Below are 11,824 nucleotides of genomic sequence, written 5' to 3' on the forward strand. Positions count from 1 at the left end.
AAATGGGCTCCCTTCCAGGAAACTCAGCCTCTCGGAACCAAGCTGCTGGTCTGACTCTAAGGTAGGAATGGATCACGTGTTTCTACTGGCTGCTGCCACCCACAAAATTTGATCCCAAACTCTAGAGGCCAATTCTTTAGCTGCTACTCCCTCTATCTGATCTAGCCATTTGTCTCTCCCTCTCTACTCTGAAAGCCCAGTTCACATGCCAAACAACAACAAAACCCCTGGAAATGTAAGCAGGGGCCCTCCAAACTCAGATCCGCACCAGAAACTGGACCGGGGTTCGCGGCGCACAAAGAAAACCAGAAGGGATGAAAAAGGAACCCGAGACCGGGCCTCGGCCGGGGATGGGGGGGGGTGTGTGGAGGGGTGATGGGGGGGGTTACGTGGTCCAAGACATCAAGCACAGCACAGGTAGCCCCATTTCCATCCTCTAATCTCTGTATGGCCCTGCACAGCTTCCGGAGGAAGGCAGGTGGGGGTGGAGCAGTGGCCCTGGTACAGCCATGGTCAATGTAGCCGGCTCCTCAGGCCCAGCACCCTAGAATGAGAACTCTAGGCTGCAAAGGTCTCCATGGTGAGGCCCTGCTGCTGGCTCACAGTCCTTTCCACAGGGGCCTCTTTAGGACATGTTTTCTCAGAACATCAAAGCCTTCTCCTAGGTTCCAGCCCACAACTGGAGTCTGCCCTCATCTGGAGCCCCACTCCAGCCCCTCTGCTGACCTCCAGATCTGGGGGGCCCCAGGCTCCTCTTCAACTGGTTAAGACACTTCACTCAGGCCTGGGTACTTCAGGTTCTACGGACCAAACTGGAGGGTGGAGACAAAGGGGTCCCAGCCCAATAACAATGCCTCCCTCTGGCTTCACAATGCTCATTTGCATCTTAAAGGCACCTTCCCCACTATCCTAGCGACCGAGACTTTTCCTTTGTGCTCCCACCCAGGCCTAAAGCCACTTGACATTCCTAAAGGGGGAGCACCCTTCCCTCACCCCATCTTGCTGGGGGTCACAGCCTCCAGTTCTGACCCAGGACTGAAAACGCCACAGACCCTCCTTCCATTTGCCAGGCTCTGTCAGGTACCTGTTAAGAGTAGAGAGGGCCTGTTAGAATCCAAAGCAGACTGCTGCTCAGACATCATACTTGCAGCAGCCTGCTCCCCCCCTCCCCAATACTGACAGGAACTCCACTGAGGGCACTGTCTGTGAATCTCTAGCTAACAGACTTCCAAGTGTCCAGATTTCTCACTTGGAAAAGTAGTGTGACTCCTGTGGTCACACATCCCGTCCCCTCCCCCTTCCCTGCTGATGGCTTCAGGCTGTGGAACCCCATGCTTCAGAAGCCGTGAGAGTGATCCAGACTCTGTCTGCAGAATTGAACTCTCCTCGGACACACAGCCATGGTGCTATTTGTCCCTGGCATTAATAACTCTTCTAATGAACTCCTTACCCCCACGATCCAGCTCAGTGTTCTCTTTGAACCCCATTATGGAAGACCTTTCAGCTTGTAGGGAACAGGTGCCCCCACCACTCACAAAGTTGTGGGATCTTAATCCTGCTCCTCCTTGCCTGAGTCTGTGTGTGTGTCATTCAGCCAGGCTGCACTCTGGTTCCTGTCATTTTCTGAAGCTACTTCTTTCTCTACATGATTATGAGACTGGTACTCAAGCTGTTAGGATGAAGGCCTGGGCCTTAGCAGCCCAGGAATTCCTGCCACCCACCACCCTCAACAGGTCTACCAGACGGGCAGTAGAGAACAGAGATTTAATGGCCACACAGGGAAGAGACGGAGATCCAGCAACACCCTCAACACTATCCTGGCTAGCTAGCATCTTCTCCAGCACAGAAGTCGGACAAGTTGTCAGAATCCTGTGAAATCTCTTCCAGAAAACAAGCTCCCCCTCTGCCCTCAGCCTTTTCCTTTCCCTAACAGGAGATTCCTGGGAACATTCCAATGTATTGTAAAGTGTTGAGATCATGTCTATCTACAAAACAGTGGTTCTCAACATGGGGGTCACAACCCCTGTAGGATTGAATGATTCTTTTTCAGGGGTCGCCTACGGCTATCAGAAAACACAGATGTTTACATTACAAAATTACAGTTATGAAGTAACAACGAAAAAAATTATGGTTGGGGATCCCCACAACATGAGGAACTGTATTAAAGGGTTGCAGCGTCAGGAAGGGTGAGTGACCAGTGCTGTAGAGCATCTCCCTTCCTGCCATGATGATGGTACTATGAGGGTTCAGATGAGGAGCTAACGGGGTGTGTCACCTTCAGCAGCCCCGCTCACAGCTGCTGTGAAGGAATGCCAAGGCATCTCCAAGAGCCTGTGTATCCGCAGACCTCTGACAGACTCAGGTGCCCTGATCCGAGAGAATGGCAGGCACACTAATTATCCCTGAAGGAAGTTTACAGACCCCAGACTGCCAGACTCCAGAACGTGAGAGCTATAAGTGTGCCGAGCTCCACCCAATTAGACAGGTCATCCCTGCCAACCCTCCTTACAGCTTTGGAGTCAGACATTCCTTTTCCAGTGCAAGCTGCCCCCCAGGTGCTGGGCCTGCTCCTTTGTGCTCCCCTTTTTCAGAAACCACTAAGAAGGGTTTTACTACCCTAAATGGCAATCTGCCTTAGTGTCTCCTGTGAGTCCGGTCCCCAAAACCATTCAGTTACAAGAATGCCAAAGAGAAGGCTCCCTCACTTCAGATGCCATGTGACTAGGTGTGGGGAGTACCGAGACACAGCTCTGCTCTGAAGAGCTTCCATTAGGCAAAATATCAAGTCCTGGGATTGCTATTGAGCCTGCCAACCTGAGTTTGATCCCTAGGACACACATGGTGGAAAGAACTGGCTCTCACCCACTGTCCTGTGACCTCCACACATATATGGTGATATGTAAGCCCTCCTTCCCCACCCCACTAAATATAATTTTTTAAAAAATTAAATAGCAAGTCCCTGTCTAGAAAAAAATACAAACACAAAAGCAACAAAAAAGCACAAGCCAGAGGCCAGCCCCTGAGAAAAGACAGAAGCAGCGCCTGGTGATGGGGAGTGCTAGGCAGAGATAATACTGGGAGGCAGCATGGTCGCCCAAAGACTGAGGTGTAGAAGTCTTGAGGCAAGAGCCCTCAGGAAGGCAAAGGCTAGAGGCTGAGGCTGAAGCTAGGGTGGAGCCTGGACCCGGCTGCTGCAGAGCTTGCCTGGCCTGATGAACAGCCACTGGAGCAGTATATTAGCAGATGTTGGCACCATGCCCCTCGCAGACGCCCCTCGCAGGCGTGGGGTGAGGGTGGAGGTTTGGACAGAGGCAGGGCAGGTTACTTTGTCAGCAGCATCAGGAATACACAGCCCAACACAGCTACCAGCAACCTAAGGGCTCCCTTTGCCTTTAGACCTCACTTAGGTGAAGCAAGGTCCTTGCCTGCCTCTCAGAAAACATTTCAGAATGAGACAGAGTGGGACGGTGGCAGTGAGTTTCAATATTCGGCAGAGTAAAAGTGAGGCAGCAGAGAGATGGGGCATGAAAAGAGTGGAACCCCTCACCCCGGAATCTGGCTGAAGCCTCTCACCAGCAGAGAAGTAAGAATTCCAACATAGGTGCCTGATTACGGCTGTTCCCTTTCCGGGGAGGGAACAAGCCTGCAGTTTTCTAGGTCTCTCACTGGAAACCTCACTTACAGGGGAACACACACTGCACCCCTTCTGCAGGCCTACTGGCTCCTGGTTTTAGTGAGTCAGGTAATTCCACCCAAGGCACCTCTGGAGCCACCCTGTAATCTCACTAAAAAGATGGCCCAGTGGGTAAAATGCTTCTTGATGTGAAAAATATGAGGCTCTAAGTTCAAATCCCCAGCCTCCCCATAAAAGCCCAGTAAGACAGCATGCCTCTAAAACCCCAGTAATGGGGCGGCAACAGGCAGACCCTGCAGTGTCACTGGCTAGCCATTCTAGCACGACAGCTTAGGTTCAGCGAGAAAGCCTGTCTCAAAAAACAAGGTGTTGGGGCTGGAGAGATGGCTCAGTGGGAAGAACACTGGGTTAACTCCGCTAAATTCTTGCAGAGAACCCAAGTTCAGTTCCCAGCACCCACAAGATGGCTTCCAACCATCTGTGATTCTAGTTCCTGGAGATCCAATGCTGCCTTCTGACCTCTGCACACATATGGTACACAGACATATATGCAGGCAAAACACATACACAAGTATCTTTAAAAAATAAGGTGGAGCGTGACAGAAGAAGATACCCACATCTCCCTCTACATGCACATGGGTGTGTCCTCACACGCTTTATGCATTGAGAAAGGGCAGTGAAGGGTTTCTTAGCAATCTTTTGAGATGTAACTTGAGAGACACCAAATGGTACACAGAGCTAATGATTACTAAGAGAACTCCTCCATGGTCTCGGGCCCGCTTTCATTCTCCTGAGCACCCTTCTAACAAAATCTCCAGCTCTGCTTCATGTGGCTAGTCCTGAAATTCTTTTCTACATTAAAACCCCAAATTAGCTGCGCCTGCGTAGAGGTCCCTAAAAAATGAAGGGAACTCTGAGTGTGAGGTGTGGAGCTGTGTCTCTCTACCACTAACCACTAAGTGCTACACAATTCCAAGACACGAGTATGTCAGGAAAACAGGAATGGGGAAGAGGAGGGAGGGGTTGAGGGGTCAGTGGGTAAAAGGCCAATCCCTGGCCCCAGCTACGGCGGTCTATACACCTCTGTTACTCTAGCACTGCCAAGGCAGAGAGACAGATGCCTGGGGCTTGCTGGCCAGCCAGGCTAGCTGAACTGAGGAGCTCCAGTTTCAGCGAGAGACCCTGTCTGGGAAAATAAGGTTACAGAATGACTAAGAAAGACACCCAAGCCATGCATGCACATGCGCGCGCGCGCGCACGCGCGCGCGCGCGCACACACACACACACACACACACACACACAGAGTCACATTTGGGTGTCTTTATAATGACTTTCTAAGTTACATTACTCAGAGAATATAATTTACAATAAGGTTTAAAGATTTTAAGCAAAGCTTAAAATGCAAGCTTAAAAGTGGGTTAAAATACATGATCTGGCTCACTTTTTAAATCTTAAATAACTTTCTTTCTGTGCCGGGTGGTGGTGCACGCCTTTAATCCCAGCACTCGGGAGGCAGAGGCAGAGGCAGAGGCAGGTGGAGCTCTGTGAGTTCAAGGCCAGCCTGGGCTACAGAGTGAGTTCCAGGACAGCCAGGGCTACACAGAGAAACCCTGTCTGAAAAACCAACCAAACAAATATCCTTTTGTAAATGAAATAAGGTGTTTTATGAGTGCATTTTTTGAAGGGGAGGATGGGAGATGTGCTACTAGGATTAAAGACCTGTCATAAGCATTCTGTCCCTGACTAATTACAGTTCATTTGATGTTCAGGTTGCTTAGGAAAACCATATTTCTGTGGGCAATTTGGGTTTAGCAGTTGTATTGAAGTTTCTTGACTCTTAGCAAGAAAGACAAATTAGATCCAAGAGACTCTTGTCTTGTTACCTTTCCTTTCCTGTCTAGCCTACCTCACATTGACAGGATGGGGGTGAAAGGCCAGTCAGTCCTTCTGCCTGAAGCTGAGCCTGTAGGCAGCATCTAGTGCATAGGACAGGGGCAGCAGGCTTCTGCTTGGGGGAGATAAAAGTGGGTGTCATCAGCCCACGGATGGCAACTGAAGCCACCAGATGAGCTGCTCTGGACACAGAGGGTAGAGTGTCCAGGAAAGCCTCCCCATACAGTGTCTCACTGAGCTGCAAAGGGCCTCCTCCTGATGGCTATGGGGCAACTCAGGCTCTGGCCTCTGCTAAACCCTGGCCAACGTCCTGATGCTCCTTACCACCCCTTCCTTTGATGGGGTGTGTTGTGGGTATTTGTACACTGGATGAAGGTGCATTGCTGTGATTGGTGTAATAAAGAGCTGAACAGCCAATAGCCAGGCAGGAGGTACAGGTGGGACTTCCAGACAGAGTAAGTAAGAGAAGGAATCAAGGTGCCTGGGAGAGACTCCGGGAGACATGGAGGAAGCAGGAATGGGTGGTAGGTGACAGAATGTAGATGAATAGAAATGGTTTAAGTTATAAGGGGGCGCACACCTTTAGTCCCAGCACTTGGGAGGGAGAGCCAGATGGATCTCTGTGAGTTCGAGGCCAGCCTGGTCTACAGAGATCTGCCTGGCCTGAGTTCAATATCCAGGACAGGCACAAAAACTATGCAGAGAACTATGCAGAGAAACCCTGTCTCAAAAAAAAAACAAAAAACACAAGCCTAAGTAAGGCCAAGTTTTCATAAGTCTCCATGTTGTTGTTTGTGAGCTGGAGGCTTGTGGGAGCCCACAGAGGCTTCCTAGTGAGAACTTACTCAGGGTCAGAGAATCTGAGCTTGTTTTACCCAGCAGGGCTGCAAAACAAGATGATTTGGTCACAGGCGTGTTTACCAGGTGTTTGGAAGGGTCTATGTGTGCTTTGATCTTGCAGGGGGGGGGTGTCTTTCACCTCTTCCTTGGCATGTTATAAAAAGCCTTCTGAATAAACCTTTGAGGCTGGTGGGTATTGATCCAGGCCCTCCTGAAGCTATCCTGTGTTTCTGTCTGTCTTCTCTTTGGCTGGTCTCTCTTTCTACCTAATATTTCTTATCCCTCTCTCCTCCTTCTAAGAGCCCTATAAAAGGTGAGAAAGGTGGGGGCTGGATTCCCACAGTCACCCACAAATGGCACCAGAATACGGGGCTTAGAGACAAAGGATAAAAGCGAGGAGGCCCCATGAAGCAGGGGGCATGCCTGGTAATGAATTAAGTTGAGGCGGGGGGGGGGGGGGGTGGGGGGGTGTTCTATTCTTTGGGAGTAAAATTGTAAATATAAAGCAAAGTAAAGTTAGGCTGCAGCAAGTATCTATGTCTATGTCTCTCTATTTAGTAAGTTAAGTTTAAAGTTGTAAAAAAGTTTTGGTGAAGTTTGGAGACTATAAGTTTGAGGTCTAGGGATGTGGTGAAGGTCTAATATAAAGTAATTTACAGTAGAGTAGGTTTCCCTGAGCATGGACGGGACCTGGGACACAGAAAGCGGTGTCTAGGTAGTACTGAGCAGTCAGAGAACCAACAGTCCCTTCAGAGACTGCCAGCTTCAGAAAGCTGCAGGAGCACAGAGTGAGTGGCCGGCCCAGCCAAGCGTTGGCAGCTGAGACCCTCAGGGCACCATCAAAGTGGTAGCAGAGGCCAAGAGCCAAAACAAGCATGTTTCTGCATGCTTTCTGCCATGAAAGAATCATAGCGGGAGACTTCAGTCAGCCAGCGGGAGAGATATGGTTAGAGGCAAAGCTCAACATTGAGGAGCCCAGCAGAGATACCAGAGGAAGGCACAGGAGCGGCAGCAGCAGGAATTTCCAACCCCAGCCCTGGACCAGAGCCAAGTGAGGGATGCTTGGGAGAGCTGAGTGGGCATCTGAAGGGTGAGCACTTAGGGTGCCATGGCCACTGTGCCAGAGACAAAACCTCCAGAGAGGGGAATGCCCACAGGGCGCACAGCAGGAGGGCCAGAGAGCAGGTGACTGAGTGTGTGCGTATGTTCAGGGGACACTAAGGTAGGCCTGACTACTGCAAGCAGCAGTGAGCTGCGGAAGCCCTGGGGAGGCCAGGCAGCATCCCACCAGGGCAGAACCACAGCGGAGGTGGTGCTGCAGATCCAGGGAAGACTGCTAGCTGAAAGAATGCTTGGGTGAGACATGCTGGAACTCAGGCCAGCTTGGGCTCACAGCAGCAGAGTGAAGCAGAGCCAAGTGGCTGGCAGCATGTGGCCGTGCAAGCAGGGCCATGCACAGAGGCTTCCGGGACCCTGGCTGCTGAGCACCTGGCCGCTGGCAGAGCAGATAATGGGACCCAATGAAGCCGCAGCTTGTAGTGGCTGGGTTTCCTCCCTTGAGCGCCTGAGGCGAGAGATGGTTGAGAGCCCTCTGGCCTCAGCACTGGGACTGTAAAAAAGCTGTGCAGTTTGTTTGCTGGCGGTAAGAAGGTCTCTTTCAAAGAGGTCTGCACCAGCCAGCTATTGTTGAGCTAATAGCTTTTGCCCTGGAGCAAAATTGCCTTAGAGGAAGGCAAAGTGCAGCTGTAGCTGAGAACCAAAGTTTCAGAGACTGCTTGAACTGAATCGTTGCAAAGAAAATGTAAAAAAAAAAAAATATTGGTTGTAGGACTCCTTATATTTGGAGCTGTTTGCTTCAGGGTCATTACGACTTGGACTGCTATACAGAGACTTCCGGGCAGCTGACAAGCCAAGGCCCTGATTTTGAGCACTCAGAGGAACTGTAAGACTGGTACCAGAAATGTCTTTTTGAGTTCTATAAAGAAATTGATTTTGGGTGTTTGCTAAAGTTTAGGAAATGCAACAAGTTCTATTAAGAGATTTGGATGTTTGCTAAAGTTTGTAAAGTGAACATAGTTCTAGTGAAAGTTTGCTTTTGTAAGTAAGCTTGTGAGAATTGTAATTGTGTATCATAATCTTCATGCTAGGGTTATGTTAATGGTAATGGTAATGCTAAGGGAGTCTTTAGGTTTGATGCAGTTGCATCAGGAGTTTACTGATTTATTTGATGCAGTAGCATCAGGAGTTTATTGATTTAAAAAAGGGCTTGGTGCAGCTAAGACTGCTGTAGATATCTTAGACCCTTCAAAAAGGCTATTCCATCTTGATCACCCTCCAGTCCTTTACAGAAAGGTGTAGCAGCCATAAGGTTCAGGTATGTTGCTGTGATTGTTCCAGCTATTTGCAAGCTTTTAGTGGGAAGGTGATTCAGAGGTGAATAGAGTTAAGCTCTGTACCCTCACTTTATATTATTATTAAGAAGGGGGATCTGTGGTGGTCCACAGAGGCTTCCTAGTGAGAACTTACTCAGGGTCAGAGAATCTGAGCTTGCTTTACCCAGCAGGAATGCATAACAAGATGATTTGGTCACAGGCATGTTTACCAGGTATTTGGAAGGGGCTACACTTGGCTGTATGGTATGCTTTGATCTTGAAAGGGGGAGATCTTTTGCCTCTCCCCTTGGCATATTATAAAAAGCCCTTTTCAATAAAGGACAAGACTGATGGGTACTGACCCAGGCCCTCCCGAAGCTGTCTTGTGTCTCTGTCTTTCTTCTCGTCTTCCAGATTGCTCTATCTGATATTTTCTTATCCCTCCTCCTCCTAAGAACCCCAGAAAAGGTGGAAGCTGGACTCCCACAGCAGCCCAAAGAAAAATCCAACTACAGGGGTGAGGAGGGAGGAAGGTGGACCCAGTAATTTGAAAGGCATCTCTGATAGCTGAGAATCTTGGGTCTCCCTTTCATTTATGAGACCAGTGGAATGTGTTGGAGCCTTTCTGATCAACAGGCAAGTGTTCCCTTCACTCATGAGGCCAGGGAACTTCTTGGCACCTATCAGCCAAAAGCTGGCATGGACTCTAGAGTGGTATCTACTGTGTCCTTCACAAGCAGGCCACTGCCTGAACTACCCCCTCCTCCACTCTCATCCTAACATCTTAGGCTTCAGGCCTTTCCTGTACTACCTCCTTCAAGCCCTCTGTTACCAAGTGTTGCAGAGTTCTCCCAAAAGCCACTCCCCAGCCACACCCTCTCAGGGACATGCCTCAGGAGTTCATAATCTTACACCTGTCCATCCTGAAACACCCCACCTTGGTTTTTAGGGCACCAGAGACAGCTACTTAAGCATCACAAGATGGGGTACTTGGAGCCAGGGAGCAGTAAGCAGTGTCTGGGGGAGAGGCCTTTGTGGTTGTGCCCTCCTTGACACATCCTTAGGCTGGTGCCCAAAGCCCAAGATCTTGAGCACGCAACCTCAGGACACCTCCCTTCTTCGGTCCCCTTAGGATCCAGAGGAGACCCCTGCCCCAGAAACTTCTCGTTCTTCGCATTGCTCCTGTTGGCCGCGTGAGGGCGTACCCTGTGTTAGTTCAGACAAATTAAAGCCCTTCCTGCAGGTAGGCCTGTGGTCCCCTGGGCCCAGACCTAACTCGGGTGCCTGAGGAGCACCCTTGGCTACCACCTGCAAAGCTCTGGGCCTTGGGGTCTCTCCTGGGACCCGTGATAATCGCTTCCAAACCAGGCGCCCCCCTCCTCCACGCCCGTGCAGCCTGGGGTACACACCTCTGTGCCCCTCCGCCGAGCTCCTCCTAGGTGCAGGCTGCCTCTGCGCCGCACAGCGGGCTCGGACCCTGGCCAGGGCACACTGCTGAGGGTGCACCCGCGCCCGGAAGCCGCGGGCGGAGGAGGCAGCGGCCGCGGAAGACACTCCAAGAAGCACAAGTTGGCGCTGGCCTGGGCCCAGGCTGTTGTTGTTCTCAACGTGGTCCGCCACGGGGAAATAAAAGCGGAGCGGGGCGCGCTCTCCGCCAGAGCGCAGCGCGCACGCCCAGAGCTCCGGAGCCGGCGCAGCCACGCCGCGCTCCCCGCAGGCTCTCCGCATCCCACCCCCGAGCCCCGCCGCGGCCGGCCCGGCCCCCGCCCGCGCCCCAGCCCTGCCGCCCGGTCCTAGGCCCGGCCGCGGCCGCTCCCGCCTGGAGCCGCCGCGCGCCCCCAGCCCCCCGGCGTCGCCGAGGCCCCTCGCCTTCCTCTTCCCGGCGCGGCCCCCAGGCTACCGCGCGCCGCCTGCCACTAACCCGCTGGCCACCATGTCCGTGGAGCTTGAAGAGGCCCTGCCGCCGACGAGCGCCGACGGGTCGGCCCGCAAGACGGCCAAGGCGAGCGGCCCTGCGGCGCCCGCGCAGCCCAAGAGAAGGAAGAACCGCAAGAAGAACCAGCCGGGCAAGTACAGCCAGCTGGTGGTGGAGACCATCCGTAGGCTGGGTGAGCGCGGCGGCTCGTCTCTGGCGCGCATCTACGCCGAAGCCAGGAAGGTGGCGTGGTTCGACCAGCAGAACGGGCGCACCTACCTCAAATACTCGATCCGGGCGCTGGTGCAGAACGACACGCTGCTGCAGGTGAAGGGCACCGGCGCCAACGGCTCCTTCAAGCTCAACCGCAAGAAGCTGGAGGGCGGTGCGGAGCGGCGCGGCGCCTCCGCGGCCAGCACCCCCGCGCCCAAGGCGCGCACGGCGGCGGCGGCGGACAGGACGCCGGCCAGGCCGCAGCCCGAGCGGCGCGCGCACAAGGCCAAGAAGGCGGCGGCTGCCGGCGCGAAGAAGGTGAAGAAGGCGGCCAAACCCAACGTGCCCAAGGTGCCCAAGGGCCGCAAGTGACGCCCGACGATCTGGCGACGTTGTCAAGTTTTTCTTCTCTACCCCGCAGTGTACCGGTTCGGTACGGTTCGGCCTGGCCCAAGTCCCCACTCCCTGTCCTTTTCCTGCCCCTCCCCCAGCGATGCTACGTTCTGTTTGCTTTAGGTTTTTGAAACGGCCCTGGCGACGCCTCCATTGGCTCTCACCCTTGGCAACGGCCGTCGTCATGGTAACCGGCCTGGCGGCGCCAATGGCCTGGCGGCGCCTGCCTGCCGTACCCGACGCTGGTCACCCCGCGCTCCGCTTGCGCGGCGCCTTGCTCCGCCCGGCTCCCTCCCGGGGCGCAATAAACGGTTCCAACCTTAACCATTGTCGATGTCTCGTGGGCGCTGGAGGCTGCGGGGGTGGGGTAGGGGCTCCTGCGGGGGGAGTAGAGGTTCCTAAGCTCAGCTAGGCAACTCAGGTGTGCCCTGAGACAGCTGGCCAGTGGAGAGCACGGCACCTATAAGGAATGTTAAGAGAGTGGGCTCCCAGCCTTAGGTCTCTGCACTGACCAGCATGTACGGGATAGCTGGCCACATGTTGGGGATTACACCTCAGGATCCA

The 11,824-nt window shown here is 53.0% G+C and overlaps 1 protein-coding gene across 1 annotated transcript; it reads left to right on the forward strand.

Annotated features, from left to right (window-relative positions):
• The first annotated feature begins 10,199 nt into the window (after window positions 1–10,199).
• Window positions 10,200–11,584, forward strand: LOC118579901 (histone H1.10). Its single transcript, XM_036181690.1, has one exon. The coding sequence runs from the start codon at window positions 10,673–10,675 to the stop codon at window positions 11,237–11,239; it is 567 nt and encodes a 188-aa protein (XP_036037583.1). The 5' UTR covers window positions 10,200–10,672; the 3' UTR covers window positions 11,240–11,584.
• Window positions 11,585–11,824: the final 240 nt, after the last annotated feature.

This window comes from Onychomys torridus, chromosome 3 (assembly GCF_903995425.1).
Source record: "Onychomys torridus chromosome 3, mOncTor1.1, whole genome shotgun sequence".
NCBI lineage: Eukaryota > Metazoa > Chordata > Mammalia > Rodentia > Cricetidae > Onychomys > Onychomys torridus.

What these genes read in the sequence shown, in the direction of transcription:
- LOC118579901 (XM_036181690.1), top strand. Translation starts at nt 10,673, where the DNA reads ATGTCCGTGGAGCTTGAAGAGGCCCTGCCGCCGACGAGCGCCGACGGG.